General features: G+C 42.6%; 1 protein-coding gene across 1 annotated transcript in view; it reads left to right on the top strand.

Annotated features, from left to right (window-relative positions):
* Window positions 1–24,930, top strand: part of LOC144791181 (cytochrome P450 2J4-like) — a 174,663-nt gene that overhangs the window by 70,781 nt on the left and 78,952 nt on the right. Inside the window, exons 5-6 of the mRNA XM_078665826.1 lie at window positions 7,479–7,655; window positions 23,568–23,709. Coding sequence (XP_078521952.1) covers window positions 7,479–7,655; window positions 23,568–23,709 — 319 coding nt within the window. The remainder of the gene's footprint in view (window positions 1–7,478; window positions 7,656–23,567; window positions 23,710–24,930) is intronic.

The raw sequence follows: 24,930 nt of genomic DNA on the forward strand, positions 1-24,930 counted from the left end.
TTGCACTAACAGCTGCAATGCTTCTAACCTCCTTCAGTAACTCTGTTTACTGTCTGGATGTCTGGAGCTCCTCTACGAACTTCATCTCCAAAGGAGAGATCCAGCGGTTTACCAACAACAAATACTCTACTAGCATGTACTCACGTGGGCCCATCAAACACACAATTGAGTAAAACCATTAGTTGAACTAGTTAAAGGTAAAAAAGACAAAAGACTAACATACTTATACTTTAAAATTTGAAATACCCACAGACTCCTTTAGGGTTTTAAATCTTTATCTAAATCTTGTGTGCATGAATACCACTTCAAAGGTACAATGCATTCACCTTTCACTAATTGGAGAGAAAATTCAATTAATTAAGCATCATATATTTATCACAAATTCACGCAATGAACAATGCATAGAAAGGGAGAGGACAGAGAGAGAAGAATATTCAAATAATGAGAAACATATTTTTCCAAGATTGGTGTGAAAACCAACCCCCTGGCCAAAGGGCAGGTGAGGGTCCCCTGAGATAGATTCAGGAAACAAAGTCTTAAGGACAGGAATCAGGACAGGATAGTTACTTCTCTAATATCGACGATTGCGCCACACCCGTCTCTGACACTCTCTTCCTCCTCGAGATTCTTCCGCGAGTCTTCTTCTAACTCAATTAAATTTGGAAAGTAAGTTCTGCTTCAGATTCTACATTTAATTCTTTATCAGCATCTCACATTATCACTTCCAGCATCAGCATCACCCGCTACACCGACAGCATCTCCCTTCAGCGGCATTCAGTGAATCTTCTGCTGTCATGCTAAATAACTAATGTTACCTCAGTTATACCTTTTGTTCAGAATGTTCCACCCATTAATGTTTCAATATCATAAAAATATGAACTATGATTGATCAGGCAAGGGGAGAATGATCATCACACTCTACTTACATATCACTTTTTCAGTTAGCTCATTGTTAACAAACCCATCCCCTTAATTCTTTATTCAATCTTTATTTTTCCATCCTCATTAACATTTCATCTGCAACAAATGTTAATTTTAAACGTGTGATCTCATTTCATTTTAGATTCTTTAATGCTGCTTCTCAGGGTCCAGTACACTCCTACCTTGTCCTCTTTTCGACCCATCTGTCATTCTTTCGGGTCCACTCTCAGTTGTCATGCGCGAAACACATGTGACACAGCTCACTTCAGATACTCACGAGAGGCCCAAATATGCACTAATGATAAAGTCAAAAGACAGATTTTACTTTCAAGAATTAAGTGATTTCACTGTGAATACTCTATTCCCTTTTACTTATTAATTATTTCCCCACATTAGCGTTAGTACAATAGCTTTCTCTCTTTCCAGCGATGCAGATGCCATGCTTGCGAGCCTTCAATCCGCCATATTAGTGCCTTTTGCTCATGCACAAGAATTTCCCTCCAAGCGTTACAACTTCAGACTGCTTGGATGCAGTTGTCTCATGCGCAGTAAAGAATCCCCATTTAAAGCATTTTAGTCCTTCTTTCATTCTGTTATCGTTAGCAAACACATAGGCAAGCTACACTAACCCCCTCCTTTTTATGTGGTGCGCATTAGTATTACACAAAACAAACTTAATAACGGGTTAGTAAGTTGAAGAAGCGGACTGCATACATGCAAGTCTCCTTTCTACGAGTCCTTGCTCCATCAGGAGCACACAGCCATGTTGTATATTTAGAACGCTACAGCCCTTTCGTGTCTCTGTCGCAATCATGTCAACATTTTAAGGTTATTACCACACATGTATTGTCTGGGAAGCTACGCCCACTCTGACGTTGTGGTAGAGCCCAATAAAAACCCCATGTGGGGATGTGAAGCCAACACATTTAATGTCCAACCGTCTATGAAATCACTCCTGTGTTACTGCTTCTGTATGCCTCGCTATCCTATTTGCTAAGCCAGACATTACCTTGGTTGCCAGACCTTGAATTATGTTCTGCTGTGTACAATGCACATCACAAAATAACAAGTATAATCAAACACATATATACATTTTATACAACCGTATAATTCTTCAACTTCAAAACAGTTTACAAAAGAATAAATTAAATCAATTGTGACCAATCCGTTTAAACATTAAATGTAAATGTAAATTGATACTTGTATAGCGCACTACTCACCCGCAAGGGTCTCAAGGCGCTTGTACGAATACCGCTGTGGAACCCATCCTGGCTTTCCCTGTGAGGTGTCCACTCCTGGGCACCCCCAAGGTGGAGACCAGGCATCCTTAGCGTTGTGGGGGCCGTTGTGGAGATTAAGCAAGCTATTGCCCAGAGTTGCAGAGTGGGACTCCATGATTGGAATAGGCACCGAGGCGAGAATTATCGGGTCCGTGGAAGTTTTGAGCCCAAGACCCGCTGAGGCGGGGAATTGAACCCTGAACCCGGGCTAGACCTCTGCATCAGGGTCTGCCGCTCTAACCATTGAGCCAAACATTCCATCCACTAATTGCAGAAATAAATCTTTACTACCATATACAAAAATATTATATTGCTTCCTTATTATATCACCTGTTTCAGGTTGATCTTAACCTTTTCATTGAACTTGTCTACAATAATGGATAGATGGGGTGGATGAGCAGAGTCTGCTTATGCTTCTTACAGGAAAAGACAACATCTTAGTTCAATATTACAAGGCACAACTGAAAGGAGGGGTATGACCATTGGAGGTATTAGTGGGGAGAACCCAGCCCCCTCTGGGTCTGGTCCTAGGTATATGCTCGTGTGCCCTCTGCACAATGAAAGGTGTTTGTAGCAGAGGATAAAAGAAGTACAAGCAAATTGTGTTTTGACTTGAAACATTTGTATTGTTTCATAAGTGCATAATAATACAAACTTACATAGGTTGGAAAGTATCCAAACCTACCAACACTCAACCCTCAAGCATCAATCATTCCCTGTTTTAAACCAATAATATCAAAAGAGACACTGCAAACGTCCAATTCAATTTTGTGACGCGAAAATTATGCCAGCCATTTCCACATTAAAATAAATCTATTGGTGTTCTTTTTTGTTTTACTGTGTCCAAACTCGTACGGTTAAACTTAGGCTTAACTTGGCTTTCTGAATAGAAATATTCTGACATTTTACATCACTACATTCTACCACACACTTACCACTGTGCAGACTCCCAATATAACAAGTGAAAGAACAAACAAGGAGGACAATCATACAACACACTGTCCTCCTCAACGTGCAAAGGTGGGTATGTCCCAGTGATGTTTGTAGTTGTGAAGGGGGCAATAAAGTAAAAATCTCTGGTTTAATAGTAGATTATAGAAATCAAGACCTCAGCAGTCCTGACCCAGATGCTACCACAACTAGTTGACCAGATTCCCTCAAATAATTCCAGATTTGAGCCAGAGCAGTTCTATAAAAGAAAGGAGAGTACAGAAAATGAGAAAGAATACATAAAAACAAAGTTCAAACTGACTTAAGACATACCCTGCACGTAGACACTGGATAAGGATGCTACCTGTGAAATACACGGTTAGATTGTTTTTTGTAAGCCCATGCTCTCAAAGCCAGATGCCTTCTTACACAGGTGTTGCTGTTGGTGGGTGATTTTCTGTGTGTCAGCAGGTATTGCAAGATAGGTGTTAGCATGGACATCATGTCCACATGAGGCTTCCACGCAACAGTCACTGCTCGTAGTGCTGATGGAAACTGCAAAAGTTAGGCATTGTTACATGGGTTTTAAATAATAACGTACTATGTTTGCAAGTGTTGGCACCTGTCATACCCCAGTCTACTTGGGTTGTATGTTCCCCATTGTCATCACCATTTTCAAATTAGGCTGGTGCCATGTACTCTGCTACTTTACTTTATTTTGCATGCTCTCCTGAGTGTTTAATGTAAAAGGTATGCTCTGCACTTTAGCTTGTATGCAAGGTAAACAAGTCTGTTTAATGAAGTACACATGCCTGGTATTTTTTGTTAACACAACATGCACTGCTTAGCAAAGTCCTCCATCTCCTGCTGTCCTTGTTTCCTGCCGGAGTATCTGGTATATTATTTTTGTATGTATAACGACTGCTGACTAATTATACTCTGCTGAGCAATTAGAGGCCTCCTGTTCCTGCTCCACTAATGTTATGCCAGAGGGTCAGTTGTTAATGTCAATTGTCTCTTCTGATGCTAAGAATTAACCTCAGGGAGAAGTGGTGAAAGATTTATACTTCCGCATAAGTCTTGGATATTCAGGTGAGTAGCCTGTGGTATGGCAATTCCTAAGCCACACTGGGAAACCTCTGCCTGGTCTGTGCCAGTGTGCAGTCAGTCTATTATAGAGGAAAGACAAATACAATAAGCAATTAAGACCCACCAATAAAGTTATGCATCCCTACATGAGGCAGAGGCCGAAAGGGCATGTATGGTGGACAAAGATACAATGCTACAAGTAGGCCTAGTATTCCTATTACACACACACTACTCTGGGCTGACTTGGCCAGACAGGTGACTACATGGGGACAAGCTGTTGAATCATTGTGGGTGACTGTGTTGTGCACAAGAAAGGAACCATGACGAAACAGAGAATGCTAGTCAGGGACCCAGGGCAAATACAGTTAACCAGAGAGAGTGTATAGGAGGATCTACCATATAAAGATTGAAACAGTCAATCCATAACAAATGCAATGCAATGGAACTATAAATGCAGCATCACTGCTCACAGAGAATAAAATGATGGAGCTCTAGACAATATGTAACACTGGCGATTTGGCTACCTCATCCAGCCCACAAGGAAACATAGCAACAAGTAACAAACATAAATTAATAGCACATGGCTTAACTTAGAGAAGACATACCTCAAACCAGCAAAATTCTCCTCTGGCTTTAGGAGACCAGAATGGGCTTTGGACAGAGACAGCAGCCCTCAAGAAGCTAACAATATAGCTATTGTCAGTAAAGCAAAGAACAAAAAGTGAAACACATACTCAAGGAAATGAATGGTAGCTTGAGGAGCTCAGATGACAAAAAAGACTCACTGAGTAGACTGTTTCTGCAAACGTCTAAATAAGAATAGACTTGGCTAAAAGAAGAATCTTGGATGAACAAGGTACTCAACTTCAGTAATGCCTCTTGTGGTAAAAACTATCTCTTAACCACAGATTCCTCACCCAGACCAGATCTTGAAACATTTTATAGCAATTTCCTTGCGCTACATCAGATGACTTTGTGCAGCTCTGCCTCGGATCAATCCCACGCCAGATGTGACATGGGTCCTCTATATCTAGACCAACTCCATGCACTGATGTTGGTTTCTTTCTGATCTCTGGATCCAACATAAAACAGAATACCAGAGTCAAGATGGGTATATTGGAAGGGAGGGCTGATCTAGCAAACGTAAGCAGGCCGAAAATGCAGAAAACTAACCCTTAACTGTTGCCGCAGCAAGGCCTTGTTGGGCCGATTAGAGATAAAACAACGGAACATAGACAACTTTGCATTCAAGGGCTGGATGTTACAGGAGAAACAACAAACCAGAAATCTTTCCCAGCGTTCTGCATAAGCAGTTTTGGTAGAAGACATTTGGCTATCAAGATTACACCAACCACTCTTTGGGAGGAGATTAAAAGCCAGCATCTGTCACAGTTTAACTCTCTGACAGTCTCAACGCATGCATGTGTATATTCTGCAGGCTCAGGTGAAGGACCTGGCATTTTCAGAATTGTGACTTAAAATCCAACTCTACCAATAAAGAGGGGTTATAATAAAGAAAATTAGAAACCAAGCAATAAGCTCTTACTGCTCCCAATTTAAAGTTATCACTTATTACATTTGATGAAGTAATCCAATGTTATCCTATGGGAGAGAAAGGCCTTGCAGTAGTGAAAAATAAATTTAAGAGTGTTTCAATACCAGGACATGTAAAAATTAAAAGTACATGTTTAATTTTTAAATAAACAGCGTTTTGCCCTAAGTGCTGTGTTGAGCCAAGCCTATGGGTGACATACATGTATTAAAGAGGAAGGATTAGTCCTTGCAAAAGTTTTGTTTTGCCCGGTCGAAATGGCAGTTTACAACTTCACACACAGGCAAGTGGGAGGCACAATACATGCTGCAGGCCCACTAGTGTTACAGCGAACAAATGATGGACGGAATGCTGATAATGCAAACATCCTCCTTCAGTCAAAAGATCTGGGTTAAATCCATTGTTCTATTGCCCACTATGCCACCCCAGTTTGGACCCAGCCATATGCAAATCAGTCTTGAGCCTGTGCCTCATGGGAACAGTCCAGACCAAACTGCAAGGCCAGGTCCCACCTTGACCGGAAACAAGCATCCTGGAAACGGTTTCTGGGTTTGTCACCCTTCTTCAGCCAGGCTAGCTTGAATCCAGTGACACAGTGAGCAAGGGACTCACACCTGGGCATACCCATCCCACTTAGGGCGAAAAGTGTTGCAGCAAACAAATGATAGATGGAATGCTGACAATACAAACATTCTCCCCCAGTCAAAAGATCTGGGTTAAATCCATTGTTCTTTTGCTCACTACGCCACCCGAGTTTGGACCTAGCCATATGCAAATCAGTCTTGACCCTGTGCCACGTGGGAACAGTCCAGACCGAACTGCTAGCCCAGGTCCTCCCTGGACCGGAAACATGCATCCTGGGACTGGTTTCAGGGTATGTCACCCATCTTCAGCCATGCTAGCTTGAATTCAGTGGCACAGTGAGCAAGGGACCCACGTCTGAGCATACCCATCCCACTTAGGGTGAAAATGTTATAGCAAACAAATGATGAACGGAATGCTGACAATGCAAACATTCTTCCCCAGTCAAAAAATCAGGGTTAAATCCATAGTTCTTTTGTCCACTACGCCACCCCAGTTTGGACCCAGCCATATGCAAATCAGTCTTGACCCTATCCCTTATGGGAACAGTCCAGACCGAACTGTGAGGCCAGGTCCTCCCTGGACCGGAAACAAGCATCCCGGGACCGGTTTCATGTTATGTCACCCTTCTTCAGCCAGGCTAGCTGGATTCCAGTGGCACAGTGAGCAAGGGACCCATGTCTGGGCATACCCATCGCACTTAGGGCGAAAAGTGTTACAGCAAACAAATGATGGATGGAATGCTGATGATGGAAACATTCCCACTAGTAGCATTTAATTTAAGACCCTGGGTACAAGCAGTATCACTTTACTAGGGACCTACAAATAAATTAAATGTGCAATTGGGTGAAAGCCAATTTCACCATGTTTAAAGGAGAGAGCGCACGTATTTTAGCACTGGTAAAGTGTGCAGAGTCCTAAGGCCAACAAAAACTAATTCAGCAAAAACAGGAAAAGTAAGGCAAAAGGGCTGGCGGAAGACCTCCGTAAGGCTGACAGGTCTAACAGTTCTCAAACGACCGTGCAAAATATTGTGCAAGTTTGCTCAACCATACAACGGTCTCTGACTTGACATCTTAATTGAGGAAAGAACTGAGCATGTTTTTTATTATTCATTTTTCCAGCTCTTTGATGCTTTCCCGTGGCTTATGGAGCACCTTCCAGGACCTCAACAGACCGTGTTTAGGCTTAACGATTTTCAAAGCCGATTTGTGAAGGAAGAGATTGAAAGTCACAGGAAGAATGGACTTTCTGAGGAGCCTCAAGACTTCATTGATTTCTACCTGACTCAGTTAATTGAAGTAAGTATTGGTGCCTTCATTGGAGTGGGATCCTCTTCTGGTCCATACAGGAAGTTTTATCATGGAGATGGAGGAGTGACCTTGAACATTTCATATGTGGCCCAAAATACAAATAATACTCAGTGCACAACTATACAATGCATTCGCTTCCTAGATGCTTTTGGGTCTGCACAATTTATGTTCCATAACTTTGGACTAAAGCTTGCTGATAGTATTGCATCTCTGAAGCCTACTGAGACTCATTCTCTCTCTGTAATGTTTTTGGGACTCATCTTCAGTTGTGTTTGCAAAGTCATGGCTGGTTTTTTGATTTAACTCCACAGCATGAGATCCGGTTAGTGAACATGGAAGTCACCCATCTCGTTCTTTTTGGTCACCTATGATCAAGTCTAGATCTAAGAGCTCCTGAGGGTTTTAATTAGGATTGCTGCTTTGCTCGTCTTTTACTTTGATCTTTTAAATGCAGATACATTCCTGGTAATTCTAATTTGCGGCTGTAACCTACTAATTATTTTTCTCCATGGACCTCAGTGGCTGAGGTCCAAACGTGTACTTAACACTATTTTCGGATATATGATCTGAACCAATGCTGCGTCATAGGGGTTTATGCTCAAAAGTCAGGCTTCTATGCTTTTGGATGGCTTTCCCATTGCCAAATGTCTGTTTTTTCTTGGTCCTTGGGAAAGAAGAACACTTCTCATATCAAGATACTTCAATAGTTACAAGCGGGCCAAGGAACTTAGATTCCACTGCACAGCTTGTCTAAGTGTGAGGTGTTCTCAGTAATTTTCACAGGAATCTAAATATAGACAAATTTTCAATTTCAATTTACTTGTGGCAATCAGCATGTGATGGACTGATGCTGAATGCATAAAGTCACCAGGTGCCAAGGAAACACTTTTCCATAGGATGGTTGCAATAGGACATTTTGATTTTGTTGGGCATCTTCTTACTGGATTGCATCTTTTCTATTTTGGGGAGGACTTCCTCTATTGCTATTCACTTTGCAATGTCCATGTGACAATAATGTTTGGTTATCTATGATGTTGAGGTAATTAGCATTGATTTTTTTAATGGACCGACCTCTGTGTTTTACAGTGGTTATTTATGTGGTTTGTCTGTTTGTGCTGCTTCCGTCTGGTTAATCATGTCTTCCAGAATGCAGTCTGCCTCCAGGTACCATTTCACATTGCTTATTTTAAACATTCCTTGGTGTAATATGTGTCAGCAGTTGCTTAGATTTCCAATTCTCCAAACAGCAAACATAGTGCAAAAAGAGTATTTGCTTTCTTTTTGTAGCAGTGCAACTGTATATAATTTTTATTTGTAGCTTTTCACTTACACTGCAAATTGTATTTACTTTAGCATATTTTTAAACCATGGAGGGCCAGATTTATATCTTGGTGGTATGGATACTCAATTTCAATGGCAACAGAGTATCAATACCGCCAAGACTGTGATCCGCTCACCCCATTTTAATGTGGAGGTGCCTGTGGTTTAATTACAGCGGAGAATACTCTGTCTTAGCCTTGATTAAACCGCTCTGATGGCCCAGCAGATTAAGGGCCATTGGAGGTTGACCTCTTATTCTACTCACCTAATTTAGATGGAGGTAAAACAGATTTAATGCCACAGAAAGTTTGGAGGTAAGGGGCAGTGAAAAAAACTACAAAAATGCACCACTCACCAAGAGAGAGACTCCCATGGCGAGAGGAGCATTGTCTTCTTTATTTACAAAAAAGAAAATACCGTGTTGGGATTTTCTTTTGGAAAATAAAAAACAAAACAGTTTGCTGGACAGCTCCATCAAGCTTGATGCAAATGTGCCTGAAACTGCATAAAGCATTAACAGGGACCACCATGCAGGTGCTTGGCGGTCACGGCAGTGCAGTCAAGGCGTTGGAGTAAATTTCTCCATCTCCTTGACTGCCAAACCTCTGTCTGCCAAAATATATATTGTCCCTCATCAGTCTTGGTCTGCCCTTGGTCCCACGCAACCTCCCTCCATTACACACAGCCCGTGGGGCCTGCACCGACTTTCTCCTTGCCCTTGAACAGCCCGTGGGGGCAGCATCGATCGTTCACCAGCAGGGGACTCCAATACCCAGAGTCCCTGAGTGGCGCTTGAACTGAGCATCATTCCCCAGCGCCAGGAGGTGCGTTAAAGTTGGAGCAGGGCTCCCGTGGTGCGGGACGCGCGGGGGCATGCTCGGGCACTGCTCGGGCAAAGCCAGGGCCATGGGCAGGCCCGTATAAGGCCGTCTAAGCCCAAATAAGACTGGACTGGGCCACCCCCTTGATATTATCTTAACTGGTCCTCCCCGCATCTCCTGACCGGTAAGAGAACTGACATAGTAGCGATCATAGATGCTTGATTGACGGGACAAAGTACAATACAACTTCCAAATACTTCACCCTTTTGCCTCTTGAGAACTATTCTCACTGGTCATGTTGGCACTTCCCAGATAAGCTGTGATCTGCATAGCCATCTAGTGGGGAGAATTTGTTGGGAAGTTCTAATACGCATATACTATTGTGCACCTGTTAACTGCAATCTGTGTAAGATCTAGCTTTTTGTGTCTTGGAAATTTGATTTTGTATTTCACATGTTAGGTAACATCGGCTGCTGATAGTTCATTGTGCACGATTAGTATTCCTGTATTTGTTGTGTAGATTGGTTTCCTGCCCTATGGAAATAACTGTAATGGGGAAAGGGAAAGCTGTAGAAACAACCACTGGTAGGGAAAAAATCCCAAGGACACAGAAGCTACCAAAATCTGAAGCCGAGAACTGCACATTAGCCGACATTGATAACCTCATCGAAGAGGTGGAGAATATGTTGGCTGATGGCAAGGAGTCTAATCCTAGAGGCAGCAATAACATCTCATCATATTACTGCAAGAAGGATAAAACTTCAAGTAGGAAAGCCGATAGTGGTATAGTTATAGTCCACCAGAAAACGGGAAAGGATTCTCCTCCTGTAGCACCAGCTTCAAAACCCCAAAAATCAGGGATCCCTACCAGCAATACTAATGTTATAAGTAAAGAAACAGTACCTAACTAGGATACCGATGATGAGCCCCAAGATGAAATTATAACAATCGAATGTCCCAATAGATACTCAGTCCTAGTAGATAACCCAGAAATAGGGACAGGGAATTACCTGTGGGGGGGGGACAAACACCTAGTGGGAGTTTGTCTAATCCATCCTTATTACATATCCAGGCGCAAACTCACCTTGCTGATACACACAGTTTGGTAATAGCATTGACAAACAAATTAAGTAGAGTTGAAGAAGAGGTCAGCATGATTAAAAGAATGATAGAAACTCTCACCAGTAATATGCGTACAAATGAGAAGGGCTTATCTCCTACACTTGATATGATCTAACTGGGAGAGACAAGTTCGGAAAATAATGTTACTGGAATGGTTGAGCCTAAGAACCAAACCATAGGTGCAGAAAACTCACAAACCCACAGTGCCCATGGGTGGCATAGTGATGGCCATAGCCGTAGCCTACGACCAGATTCAGGATATCAAGTGACCACATCACAGGAACAGCATGGACCATATAGAGGAGAACAAATCCATTTTCATATGAAAAGGCCCTCTAATAGTTTACCACCTGCCAATTTGCGTAGGGGGTCCGGGAACAGAGAAACAGACAGAGAAATGAGGTACCCCAACAAGTAACAAACTTGGAACCGCTGCATAAACCCCAGGGGGGTTTTACCCCCTCCCATGTCTTCCTTACAAATGCTCCTAGATTAAAGCCGGGAACCAAGGAGGACCCGGACTCCCTGGTTAACAAGGTCATACACTGGATAAGGACTGAGCGCCACTGTCGCTCTGTAATTAAATCTGATATTAAGAGAGCTGAACAGTTGCAGCAAGAAGGAGGGGGCCTAGGATACATTAGGGTAACCTTCTATTCGGAAGTAATAGCTGACAACCTGATAACCTTGAATTTAAGAACCCATGCACTATCCTACTCAAACATCTCGATCAGACAAAAAAAAAACAGATAGCTTGAGCTGTGGCCCCTCTTTGAATCCTATAATGACCAAAGTTAATATGAGTGCCCCAGGTATTACATTGATGCCCCAAAGTGGACTTGAAGCAGTAGATTGACTAGGTGCATCTACTGATCGGATAATGATAAGGTCAGGGTTTCAGCACCTCCCTGGTGGGACTCGAGAGGAAGCAAGTTCAGTCGAACAAATTGTCTATGATGACCCGGAGGGCGAACCCACCACTAATCCCAATCTAAAACGTAATACCCATAGGGAAAGCGAGCTAACCATAGTAAGGGATAGCGCCTCCAAAATAAATACCATCAAACTCCTATCATGGAATATAGCTGGTCTCACAAAAAAACTCTTGGAACCTGATTCGCAAAATTACTTAGATAAATACGACCTATGCCTCTTCCAAGAGACCTGGGCTTTGGAACCTCTATATAAGGTGGGGTACCAAACATTTAGTATCAAGGCAACTCATCTGAAAAAAGGTAGACCCTCTGGTGGGCTTCTAATTTGGGTCAAGAATCAAGTAAATGCTGAAATAAACGACATACTGAGTAGCTCACGTGATATCCAGGGAGTACACTTAAAATCCCCTAATCAATCTACATTTTCACTTCTTAATATATATAAGACCACAAAACCATTCTAAGGAATCACCGCTAATTACCCAATTAGGTGGGATTATTGATTCTATCACCAATGATGGCCCCATCGTAATCGGCGGTGATTTCAATTGTTGTTATGAACCTTTAAGAGGTATGGAAACCATAATGGAGGAAGAAGACCAAGCATTGGGCATCCCACAATTAAGCATTGAAAGACCAACAAGGTGCACTGTCTCAGCCCTGCAGATTTTTTATCTCACTATAGAAAAAGGGCTACAGGCGTGTAATGGATGGTGCCCCTCTGACATTGAGCAAACAAACACTTTCACAAGGGGTCAGTCGCCCTCACCAATAGATTACATCATGATCAGTGCTACACACTGGACGCATGTGATTGATTTTAGAGTAGAGGAAAGGAGGGAAAGTGACCACCTCCTCCTTTGCCTAGACCTAGAAGCTAAACACTTCCAGTTCCAACCTAGATTAGGTCTGTAAGTACCACAGCCTATGCTGTATAATAACAGACCAACAATCCTAGAGAAATTAGTACCCCTGACTGCTATATATAATATTTTTGGCGATCTTTTATCTTCTTTTCTTTCTAATGATGATCTGAACCCTATTTTAATTACTCAAATCCACTCAAAATTAGTAGAAAGAATTGAACCCCATCTCACCAGAGCAGCGTGGGCAAAACCCTCCTTAGGAACATGCTTATATCAGCCAATCCCTGGTTTAATAAAGTTTGCAGAGTAGCTAAGAAAGATCTAATTAAAGCACTGCGCTCTAAGGAACCAGGTAAAATCAGGCAAGGGAGGAAAAACTATAACCGGATTTTAAAATTAGAATGCAAAAGCTGGGAGGATGCAGGCTGGGAAGATCTGCTAGCTGCAGCAAGGGCAAGAGATCACTCACTTTTTTGGCGGATTATTGCAAACAGCAATAAGTCTAGCAAGCCAGCCCAGGATTACTATCTAGACTCTATTACCTGGTTTAATCATTTTGCACATTTATATGCATCTCCGGGTTCCGCATCAAGTGAGAATTTACACATAATTAATGAGTTGATAATGTCTGATGTGATTGACCCACTACATTTTACCATCCTAGACACCAAGCAGGCCACAGTCACCATCAAGGCGTCCAAAGCGCCAGGCCTTCATATTATCCCGGGGATCTCCTCAGACATGATCCAGACGTATGGGCACTGTACATTAATTTACTGTGTAACGCAATAAGCAGTGGACAGCCCATCCCGCAACATGGAAGGGCGCGGAGATTGTCCCTATATATAAGAAGGGTTGTAGGGTCAATCCCGCTAATTACAGGCATATCAGTTTGATAGATATTACCCAAAAAATATATTCTAAGCAGATTCTGGACAAGTTAAACGATTGGTTAACTGATAACAATATACAGTCCCCGTACCAGGCAGGGTTCAGAAAAAGAACCAGCACCATAGATCAGGTGTTTAGGCTATTAACCATTGCCTGGAAATATACTAAACTAAGATCGGGTAATTTGTATGTGGCCTTTGTAATGACTTGAGGGCAAGATGGCGGATGCATCGGCGTCCGAGTGAGCAGCAGTGCAGCGGTCTCGGCACTCTCCGCTCCTCAGCTTTGAAAGTGGACACGGACAGACCTTAAGACTCTCTGCGGATTAGCGGCTCCTGGCAATTGTCCTCTGCGGTACCTGATTCGCGCTGTTGACGCTGGCGGTGATGGGACCGGACCTGTGGAGCTGCTTCCAGCGTAATCTACGGTTGGTGTGGCGTAGGTCTCCGGCAGCTGCTCGAGGGGTCGCCGAGCGGAGCTGGTCTCTGGAACGGAGAGGGCGGAACGGAGGTCAGCCTTCTCTCCTCTCGGAAACCTGCAGCCTCATCCTTGCTGACCGGCGGCAGCGGCATCAGGGAAAACTGAGGAGCGCCCGAGCGAGGATGGCGCCCAAACCACCAAAACCAAAAACGCGTGCAGCAACAGCGGCATCACAAGATTTAGCGCTAAACGGAGGAAGCGCTGCTCTAATCCTAACGGCCAGTAAGTCAAAAAAAACTATGGCTAAAACAACAGCTGCTTCAGATACTGTTTTGAAAGCTATAGAACCCAGTCAGGAGATAGCTCCATTGGTGCATTCTGGGACATGTAGTGCAGGGGCTGGTGCTGTACCTAAAATTCCCACAATGTGTTCAAAAAAGACCCCTAATGCATCTAAAGATAAGGATGACAAAGCTGGAAATGGTGACGATTTTACCCCAGCACTTCAGCAAATACAAGTCAATGATGTCGTTCTCAATGATGCAAATGCTAATGGACAATTGGGGGGACCCAACAGCGAATTTACGAATTCTGGCAGTGTTCAGATTACCGCAGTGGGAGAGGACAGCTTTTTGAATACTCAACCACAGGGAGAGCTCCAAAGTACCCCGTTGGTGACACAGCAATTCATAATCACCCACAACCCCCCTGCTCTGACTGAACAATCATACACACAGCCAAATGGGGTGTCACTGGAGAAGACTCTACAAGAGGCTTTGGAGCCTTCCAATCTTTTGGAGGATGTGGATTCTATTGATTCTGCAGGTCAATTTTACTCAATGTCGGACTTATCCACGGCTTTAGAAATTGGAAGCTTGGATGAAGGGGCGGACAAGGAATGCGAGTGGAGGGATGACGAGAGCAATAAGAGCCTGAATATTTCGATACATGACTCTGAGAGTGATATAGATGAATCTCCTGAAAGACCAGATTGGGAGTCGGATGAGAACACTGTTCTTGCCATGCAGGGGGCTAGCACTGTACATTCATCTACTCCTCCAGTAAACGGCACTGAGGGGTCACCAATTCCCGAAATCACGCTAAATACCCTATATCAAGTGATGTTACAACATCAGGAAGAAACAAGAGCGGAGAATCTACGCACTCAGGGTGCGGTACGTCGATTACAGAATAACTTGCGTCGTGTGGGAAAAACTTGTAACGAGGTCTCTGCTAGAGTGGGTGAGGCAGAAGTCCGGATATCAGCAATTGAGGACTCTATGACTCAGCAAAAAACACAGATTTCATCATTAGAGGGATTAAGAGAAGAGATCAACTGGAAGCTGGTGGATCTTGAAAATCGTTCACGGAGGAATAACCTACGAATTTTAGGCATTCCTGAAGGGAGTGAGGGGGCGAACATCAGACAATTTGTTATTGAGCTCTTCTCAGAAGCCTTTCCAGAACTTACTCAGTGGAAATGGGAGATGGAACTTCAAAGAGCTCACAGATTTCCCTTCCAAAAAAATAACAAAAATCAACCTAATACTAAGCCCAGAGCAATATTGATTTGTCGGAATAATTTTTTGTCTAGGGAGGCTTTATACGATCTTGCTAGACCAGATAAGAAACGCAGGGGGAAGGGCCTGGACTTCTTTGTCCGCCCAGATTACTGTCACGCTACAGTACAACAGAGATGGCAATTTCGCCAACTGATTCCTGCTTTTCAGGCGAAGGGTGCCCAGGCTTTTCTGCTCAATCCCTCTAAGCTGAAAGTAATATTTAAAGAAAGATCATATTTTCTTACTACAGAGGGAGCTGCGAAAGATTTGTTAAGCTCCTTTTGAGGTCTGGTTCATTTCTCTTTCTTTCCTTTTTTTTCTCTCTTCTCTTTAGGATGACTTTGCGGGGGGATTCTAGTAGTTGTATTAATGTATGAGTCTTCCAATATTAGACTTGGATAACATTGATGGTATTGACTGTAATTTCTCATATTAGATCTGCTTTCTTTTCGTTATTTCATTATTTATTTTTTTCTCACTCATTTTTCTCACTCATTGTCAATGGTTTAAAGACATATACATATTGCAATAATTGGTCACCTTATAGGAGAGGGAGTCCCGAGACACAAGTTGCTTCTCACATCATCGATTTGGGGGACTTTACAGTCCCTTTGCCCGATTGTGGGGAGGGTGGGGGTGTTGGGAGGGGGGTGGAGCGGGTGGAGGGGGTGAAGGGATCACGGGGGGGCAAGCATAGTCAGGAAAATGTTTTGAATTGCGGTATTACTGAGAATAATTTGTTTCAGGTTATGGTTTATCATTTAAACATGAAGACGAATATTAAATGGAGGATGAACACAATCAGGAATGGCTCAATTTGTGAACTTGGAGTCATACAAGGGGTGTGGTATAGAAATAGTAAAGATGGGGGGTCCTGCCAGTCTTATATTCTAGATTAACATCATGCTGAAAAAACTTAGAATTTGTTCATGGAATATATGCGGCCTCAATAACAGAAGGAAAAGGCAGCTATGTGCTCAAATGATACAGAGTATGCGTATAGATGTACTGTGTTTGCAAGAAACACATCTCCCCTGGACAGATAGACATTTTTTTAAAGATCTTGGCATGCATCTTTTAGGATGTACTCGCCAAGGTACTACAACTAAAGGGGTGGCAATACTTATAAGAAGAGGGCTTGGTAATCTTAAGCGTATTAAGACTGATCAACTTGGTAGGTGGGTGATTCTAGAGATTAATATTGACAATAAAGCCTGGACAATCTGTTCAATCTATGCTCCTAACTCTGATGACCCGGATATTCTGAATTTTTTGAGTTTAGAATTAGCTGATTGGCCATCTTCTTTAATATTGTGTGGGGACCTAAATATCCATTTAGGAGGGGGGATGGATATTCGTAGTAATACATTATACTCTGGCCTCAAGAAAAAGACTTATAAGGCACTAAGAGGCTTAGTTTTAGAATATGGGCTCTCCGATGTTGGATATGCTATAAATCCCGCCATACCTGGATTTACTTTTTTTTCAGCGCCTTATCAAAAGTAGGTACGGCTGGATTATTTTTTTATAACCACTCCACTTTTTTATCACACTTCGTATGAAATTTTTCCTCGTATAATTTCGGATCATAACTCAATTTTAATAGAGGTGAAAATAGAGGCTGGCACTGCTGATAAGTCTATATCTTGGTCTTTTGATCGGAAACTTTTGGCCGACCCTACTTATATTCAATACATGGGGAAATGGATAAATGAGTTCTTTGAATTTAATAGAGGAAGTGCATCCTCCCAAATAGTATGGGATACTTTTAAGGCAGGGGTGCGCGGAGAGACATTAGCTTATACGATTAAAAAGCAGAAAGGTATACGGAATAAAATGGAGTTTTACTATAGAGCAGTACAGGAGTGGGAGGAAAAGCTGGCCTCGGCTATTTCCTTAGCTCAAAATACAGAATCTATCAAGACTTCTCTTGCTATTCATAAAGCAAGGCTCCTTGAAATATTTGCAACAAAACTGGCAGAACAGGCCGCAATTTTCAGAACCCAGATTTACGAATTGGGAGAGAACTCTGGCAGGATTCTGGCAAAAAAGACCAGGCAAAGATTGGCGTCAAATGGTATTGATGCCATTCAGGATGAGGCAGGACGAATATATACTAATGCTGAGGAGATTTTGGAAGTCTTTCGACAATTCTATTCTAAGCTATATGAGCAGGAAGCCCTGGATTATTCAAGTGAATCTTTTTTTAATTTCATTACCTGCGATAATGTCTCTAAATTATCCACTGAACAGTCTCAGATTTTAGATTCCATTATTACTTGGGAGGAAATAGAGACCGCCCTTTTATCTCTTCCAATTGGTAAAGCAATGGGACCTGACGGTATCCCGCTGGAGTTTTTTAGGATGTTCAGAAATCTTTTAAAACCTGATTTATTGACTACTTTTCTGGAAGCCCAGAAAGGGCAGGCCCCACCTTCTTGGGGACAATCTACAATAATGGCATTTATCAAAAAGGATAAACCCCCCCTTAATCCGGCATCTTATCGCCCGATTTCACTTATCAATGCTGATAGTAAAGTGTTTTCAAAAATTTTAGCGTCACGCATCTCTTCGGTAATCTCTAGCATAGTATCAAGATGGCAACACGGGTTCATTCCCAAGCGAGACACTGCCGACCATGTCCGGAGAATTATCGCGTTGCTGGATTGGGCGGAGGGTACGAATACAACTATTGCGGTCACCCTGTTAGATGCCGAGAAGGCATTCGACAGGGTGGCCTGGCACTATCTGTGGGATGTACTGTATTTTAAAGGATTCGGCCCCGTTATGAGGTCGGCCTTGAAAGCCTTGTATAAAACACCTACCTCATGTATTAAAATCGGGGCGAATAAATCCACCTTATTTCCTATCCACCGAGGTACAAGACAAGGTTGTCCTGTATCCCCGCTCCTCTTTGCTATTTATATAGACATCTTCCTTAATGAATTGAATTATACGGAGGACATTATACCAGTAGTGGTGGCAGGTACCCCCTATAGGGCACTAGCATACGCGGACGACGTGGTGGTTACCACCTCGGACATTGTAAAAGCCATCCCAAAGATAGAGGAATTGGCCAAACAGTTTGGCGCCTTTTCGGGCTACAAATTAAACATGTCTAAAACACAAACATTAGTAGTAGGCCAGAATCCTTCCGTTCTTTCTAATATAGTCCCTGTGGCAACTTATCTAGGAGTGAAGATCACATCTCCAGTGTCACTGATCCCAGAACTAAACTTCAATCCTATTCTGGAAAAGGCTAATGCTATGTTGGAGAGAATCGACCACTTTCATCTGTCTTTGCACGGGAGGAATAATGTACTGAAAATGTCAATTCTACCGAAATTTCTCTACCTTTTTAGAACCATTGCCCTTGAGTTTCCCCTAACCTTTTTTAAACAAGTGGAAAGGATGACAGGGAGATTTATGTGGGGATATAAAAACCATCGGAGAGCTCATAAAAAAATTATACTTCCAAAAGCTAGGGGGGTTGGGGTATTCCACACTTTTTTTTCTACTATTTGGCATCAGTATTGCTATTCATAACCCCTTAATAATTGGCGATCGGGCGACGATGTTGGATGCGTATTCCCCGTCAATTTATGAATTCGCTTTAGGGGTAGAAGCTCGGGGGTGTTTTTTAAAACATGTCGAGCCAAGCTACTATAAAAAAACTAAATTTAAGATCCTAAAATCAGCATTCCGGGCTTGGAAGTCAATAAGGCGAATTGATAGTATTCCAAAAATCACTAGATATACCCCCCTTATGTCTCAATCCATTTTCCCATCTGTTTTTAGAGACACTATCATGGAAAGTTGGCGTCATCGGGGTATCAGTTACCTGGGTGACGTATGGCTAAACAGCCATATTGTATCTTTTTCAGAGCTCCAAAGAAAGTTTAATCTCTCTAATACTGACTACTTTAAATACCTTCAGGTGCGTAGTTTTCTTAACACCCTAACACCTCAGGAATCCGCTGGGTTATTGCGGATCCCTCTGATGGATTCCTTTTTTAATCAAAGAAAAATTGGCTTTTTTTACAACTTATTGCTCTCGTTTCTTCCAGATGATTTAGCCTACATGCAATTAAGATGGGGCGAGAAGCTGGGCTCTATTGATATTAAGATCGAGGAGTCTATATATCTGGCTAATTCTATTCTTTTCTCCGGTAGAAGTCGTGCGCAACATTACATGGCGTTGTTTGATCTATATTACACACCAGCCAAAATTTCTAAATGGGGAGTCTCAGTCGGTACATCATGTAGTAGATGTGGGCTGCATGCGGCAAATGCTGTCCATATGTTTTTTTTATGTCCACAATTATCTGCACTTATAGCGGATATTCAAACTTTTTTAGCTCTCATACCTGGTATGCCAATAGAATTAACACCGGAGCTTGTACTGATTGGAGTCTCCACTGTAGTAGTATCTGTGGAGAAAAGAAATCTGATTTTTAAATCCATGGGAATTCTGCGCTCATGCGTTACCCAAGACTGGATTAGCCCAGATCCGCCATCCTTTCACACATGGAGGGCTCGCTTCTTGGCTATGTATTATGTTGAACATGCAATATATAGAATGAAAGGCAATAAAAAAAGGATAAGCGGTATGAAAATGTGGGCGCCAGTCGAAAGGTGGATTGAGGGGGAATTGGGGTAATGCTGTTTTTGTCCTTTTTGGTTCTCCTCTATACGCTATTGTTTGGATATATTCTCTTCAGGCCAATGTATGCTTGTAATACTTATTTTTTGAATACATGATATGCAATGTATTATGCTCTTCTATTTATTCTCTGTTGAACGCTTGTATAAAATCTGACTTGCTTGCAATAAATAAATAATAAAAAAAATGAAAAAAAAAAAATTTGTATGTGGCCTTCATTGATTTTAAGTCCGCTTTCGACTCAATTCCAAGAGATCTGTTGTGGGTAAACCTGCTAAAACAAGGAGTCCCTAAAAATATCCTGGTATAACTCATAAAACTCCATGAAGACAATTTTGTGAAAGTGCGCTGGGGACTAGGTGGGGAACTAACGGAGGAGATACCGGTGAGAAGAGGGGTGCACTAGGGATGTGTACTGGGGCCCTCCCTGTTCCTTTTTTATATCAACGATATGGTGGACTTCTTACTGGATTCAAATCACGACTCTCCCAAGTTAGGTGGTTCCCACGTATGTACCCTGACATTTGCGAATGACACTATCTTGCTTTCACAGACACCTATTGGATTGCAAAACCTCCTTAACAAGCTTGATGTGAACTGCAAAGAAAAGGGACTGGAAATAAACCCCTTAAAAACGAAATATATGTGTATCAGGCCTCACAAAAGCTTAAAAAATAACAATATGTTAAATGGTGCAGTAATAGAGAGGGTTCACAATTTTGTTTATCTAGAGGTGACCCTAGATTCTAAGCTTTCATGGTGCCCGCATATTAGAAAATCAGGGACGATCTTGATGCAAAACTCAGTGCCCACCCTGAAAAAACTCCATGCTACTTATACTAAATCTATTACCCCAGCATTGGAGGTATATACATCTAAGACCTAAACTGCCGCCCTCTATGGCTCCAGGTTGTGGGGTGGGGAGCAAACATCCACCCTAACTGTGGGAGAAAATAGGGTTCTAAGAGCAATGATCCCTCTCCCCCAAAACACCCGGTGATTCCTTACAGGTATGACTTGGGGCTAAAACATATTGAGGATAGGACAGTTTTGATGACCTTGTCATACTGGATTAGGTTATGGGCTACTGATGAACTTTTATTGTACATAGTATTTAATGTTTTATAATGAAATGTGTTCTTAGTAACTTTTTAACTCTAAATGATTTTGCAAAAAACATTAAAGGGGCAAAAGCATCCCTGGGGAAAACTATTATGATAAAAAAGCACTGCACTTTATATTTCTAACTGCCCGTTGCACAGAGAACTTAATGATTGTGTTTCTCCTTGTACTGATTTGATTGCACTTTACTCTGGAACTGCATATTTGCACAAATGTAATATTTTATAAATTTGCAATCCATAATTTTGAATAATATTATATTGGACTGGAAGGATGTAAACACTGTATGATATTGCTTTTTCTTTTATGATTCTATGAATCAAATAAAGATGTTTTGATGATGATATTGTCCCCAACGTTTGACGTCTAAGGTTCTCCTGATGCACTAGGAATATTTACCAGGAGCTATGAGTTTGTGAAAAAAGAAAGTGCTAACATAGACAATCAACCGTAAAAAGCCAGCTGTTTATTTTTTTACAAAAATGTCATTGCATGGTTCCCTACCGGAGTGATCTGGTAACACTGATGGACTGTGACCTATTTTGTAAAATGTATAACTGGGCGGAGCTTCCACTCCATACTCCATTACTGCATGCCTCGCATTGGCTTGTGCTTGTGCTGAGGAAAGCGAGGACGGACTCCTATTAAGAGGCAGAGAGGTCAGACACCGGACACCGTAGGTTCCGCTGCCGTTTGAGTGGAGCGTATCAAGAGCGGGCAGGAGAGCCAGCACTACTAAGGCACTAACAAGGACCCGAGCAGCCCCCGCAGCCCCCATGGAACCCCGCTCTTCTTCATTGAGATTGTGTCAGATCAGGTCAGCGCCAGCCACACCACAGCGGTCCCGGCGTTGTGCGTTGTGCTGCGGCGGTACGAGAAGAGAGCAGAGAGTCGACCCGGGAGCGGGGGTGGGGGCGCAGAATTCAGAAAGAGACTCGGTCCCCCCAACCACACCCAGCTCCTGCAACTCCCGTAACTCCAGCAACCCCCGCAAACGTATAACACTTGCTGGGCTGCTGACCACCAGGGCAAATGCTGGCGCCATTAGACAGCGGAAGTGGAGAGTACGCTCCAGGCAGGCACAGAGGCGGTCCGGATAGTCCTGGGTATAACTTGCGCCAGCTTGTCGAACCCCACTCGCTTTTTGGTCACATTTCATCAAACTGCCGAAACAGGAGCAGGAAAAGAGAGTTACCTTCGGCAGTGTAATAGCGGTAGCAGGAGCCAACTACGGAGGACTCACAGCGGCCCACAGCGAAACACAGTGGCAGTAGAGGTAAACCGGTTTGGCTCTCCAGCCACCCTGCTTCTTTTCCCCTTTTCCCCAATCCTCCTCCTAAGAACCTGACCTTCGTTCCTGCCCTACTGGAGCATTCAACGGCAGGGAGAGGTCTGGGTTGGGGTAACGATGTTTTACGGAGTATAGTATAAATTTCAAAGGAAGGGAGACGGCAACAAGAGATGGTAACCGGTAGCCTCTTTTAAATGCCTTTGTTTTTTTCCTCGAACTCCTATAATAGAATCAACCAATCTTCTTTAAATCCCTACTAACTGTCCTTAGTTAAGACAGAACTAAATACTTCGGCTTACAACAGACATTAATCAGGTAATCGGGTGTCAAGTGAAAATTGAAGTAATAGTACAGTCTAACCAGTAGCTTCTACTACTTGTCATCTGTATTTTCCCTCCTAATGGCTTATAATAAATTGCGTTCACGTACGAAACATATGAAAAGATTGGGCTCACAGCAAACATTACGAAAACGCCCAGGCAAGGCAGCCTATATAGGATTCCTGTCAGAGAATGCTGAAATCTCAAAATGTTTCACAAAATCATTTAATATTAGCAAATTCTGCATCAATTTTGCACCCCAATTCACAAGGAGGTCATTGGTGACCCATGGAGAACCCAGAGGGCTGCATGGTAGATACTAGTTCAAGAATGTAAAATACCTTGTGGTCCTATAGCTAAAGGTTACTATGATCTATTATCAGAATTTAATGACAATGTAGTATGCAATGAAAACTGATATAGAAACATGAAAGAAAGAGCAAGTTAAGAGCAGGATTAGGTTAGGTTCCCCTATAGTGTGGGTATGATTTAAGCAATGGAATGTGAAGTAGAAAGTTGTACACCATCTTTCACTATTCTGAACTTGTCTCTTACCACCCGATCCAGGGCTCTGAAGATGGCTCCACCACGTTTGACCAGGACAACTTGATACACATTGTAATAGAGCTGTTTGGGGCCAGTATTGAACCCACCACAGCCACCATAAACTGGCTGCTCCTGTACATGATGACTAAACCAGATATCCAAGGTGAGCGAATAAGAAGGTAAAATATAGTCTTAGACCCTTATGGTGTTATAAGTAAAATGAATCATAATTTTAAACATATCTATACAATGCTGGGAACTCAGCTTTAGATCATGCAGGGAAGGCGTATTACAATATTTACCCACAGCCACTTCCTGTGTTAATTTAATCACTCAAATCTCGATATCCAAATCACATGGTGCTGTTTAAAGAAACCAAAATCCTAGATGACCACCGTCATGGCACCCATATCCACAGTGACTGTTTTGGCATGGGATTTGCCAAATGTAACTAAATGCATTCAAATATGCAGGCGCAGCTGGCACAGGTAACAATGGTGGGTCAGGGCGGGGAGAAGTGGACATATGATGGGATAGGGAAAGTAAAATAAAAATAAAAATATAACCACTTGCCTTACTTACGGATGTCAATACAAACATGATTATGCAGATGAAGGCACAGTGACATTGCAGCAATTGGGATGCTTGCAAAAGCAGAGGATTACAGTCTGCAATTATGAAAAATATCAATTATGATATAACAGTGTAATGATTGGAGTCAGGAGCAGTTAACAATATAAGCTGAGTGACGAGTCATATGTACAGAGGATTCTTATGTGATACAATTGAAGATAAAGTTTTGATTATGCATTCAGGAACAAATAATTAGTCCCAAAATATAGCTGTCTTGGGATTTGTAGAATACATGTAGGGCCTCATTACGATTTCAGTCGGAAAGCATTCCAACCAACTCATGTCGGTATCCTTTGCGACTGACTTGGGTTCGGGGGGTCCGACCGACTGATTACGATGGTTCCAAACACTGTTCGCTCGGACTCCATTTGACTTCTATTAGAGCCTGTGTTCTGACCGACAACACAGGCTCCCATTGAAAAAAGGGGTGGTTGCTGAAAACCTTTTCCTGTGGTGGGCACCCCATGGTGCGTGCAACACTGTGTATGGTTGGAAAGAGGGGTCCTATGGGTACCCACACGGGCTCCAACCGGAGACCCCAGGTTAAGGGGGGGCCTGCTTCAGCCCCCAAAGACAATTTTTAACAGCCACTCCATGTCCGACAGACCGATAGTGAAAGGCTGTCCGAATCTGACATCGTAATACGTTGGTCACAAAAAAAGGTCCGTAGAAGTGTATGATTGGGCTCTGACCAACTCGGAGTCTCGGAATGCCGGTTGCAACCGAGTCGGACAGACGGAACAGTTATCAA

The sequence above is a fragment of the Lissotriton helveticus genome, chromosome 11, assembly GCF_964261635.1.
Source record: "Lissotriton helveticus chromosome 11, aLisHel1.1, whole genome shotgun sequence".
In the NCBI taxonomy this organism is placed as follows: Eukaryota; Metazoa; Chordata; class Amphibia; order Caudata; family Salamandridae; genus Lissotriton; species Lissotriton helveticus.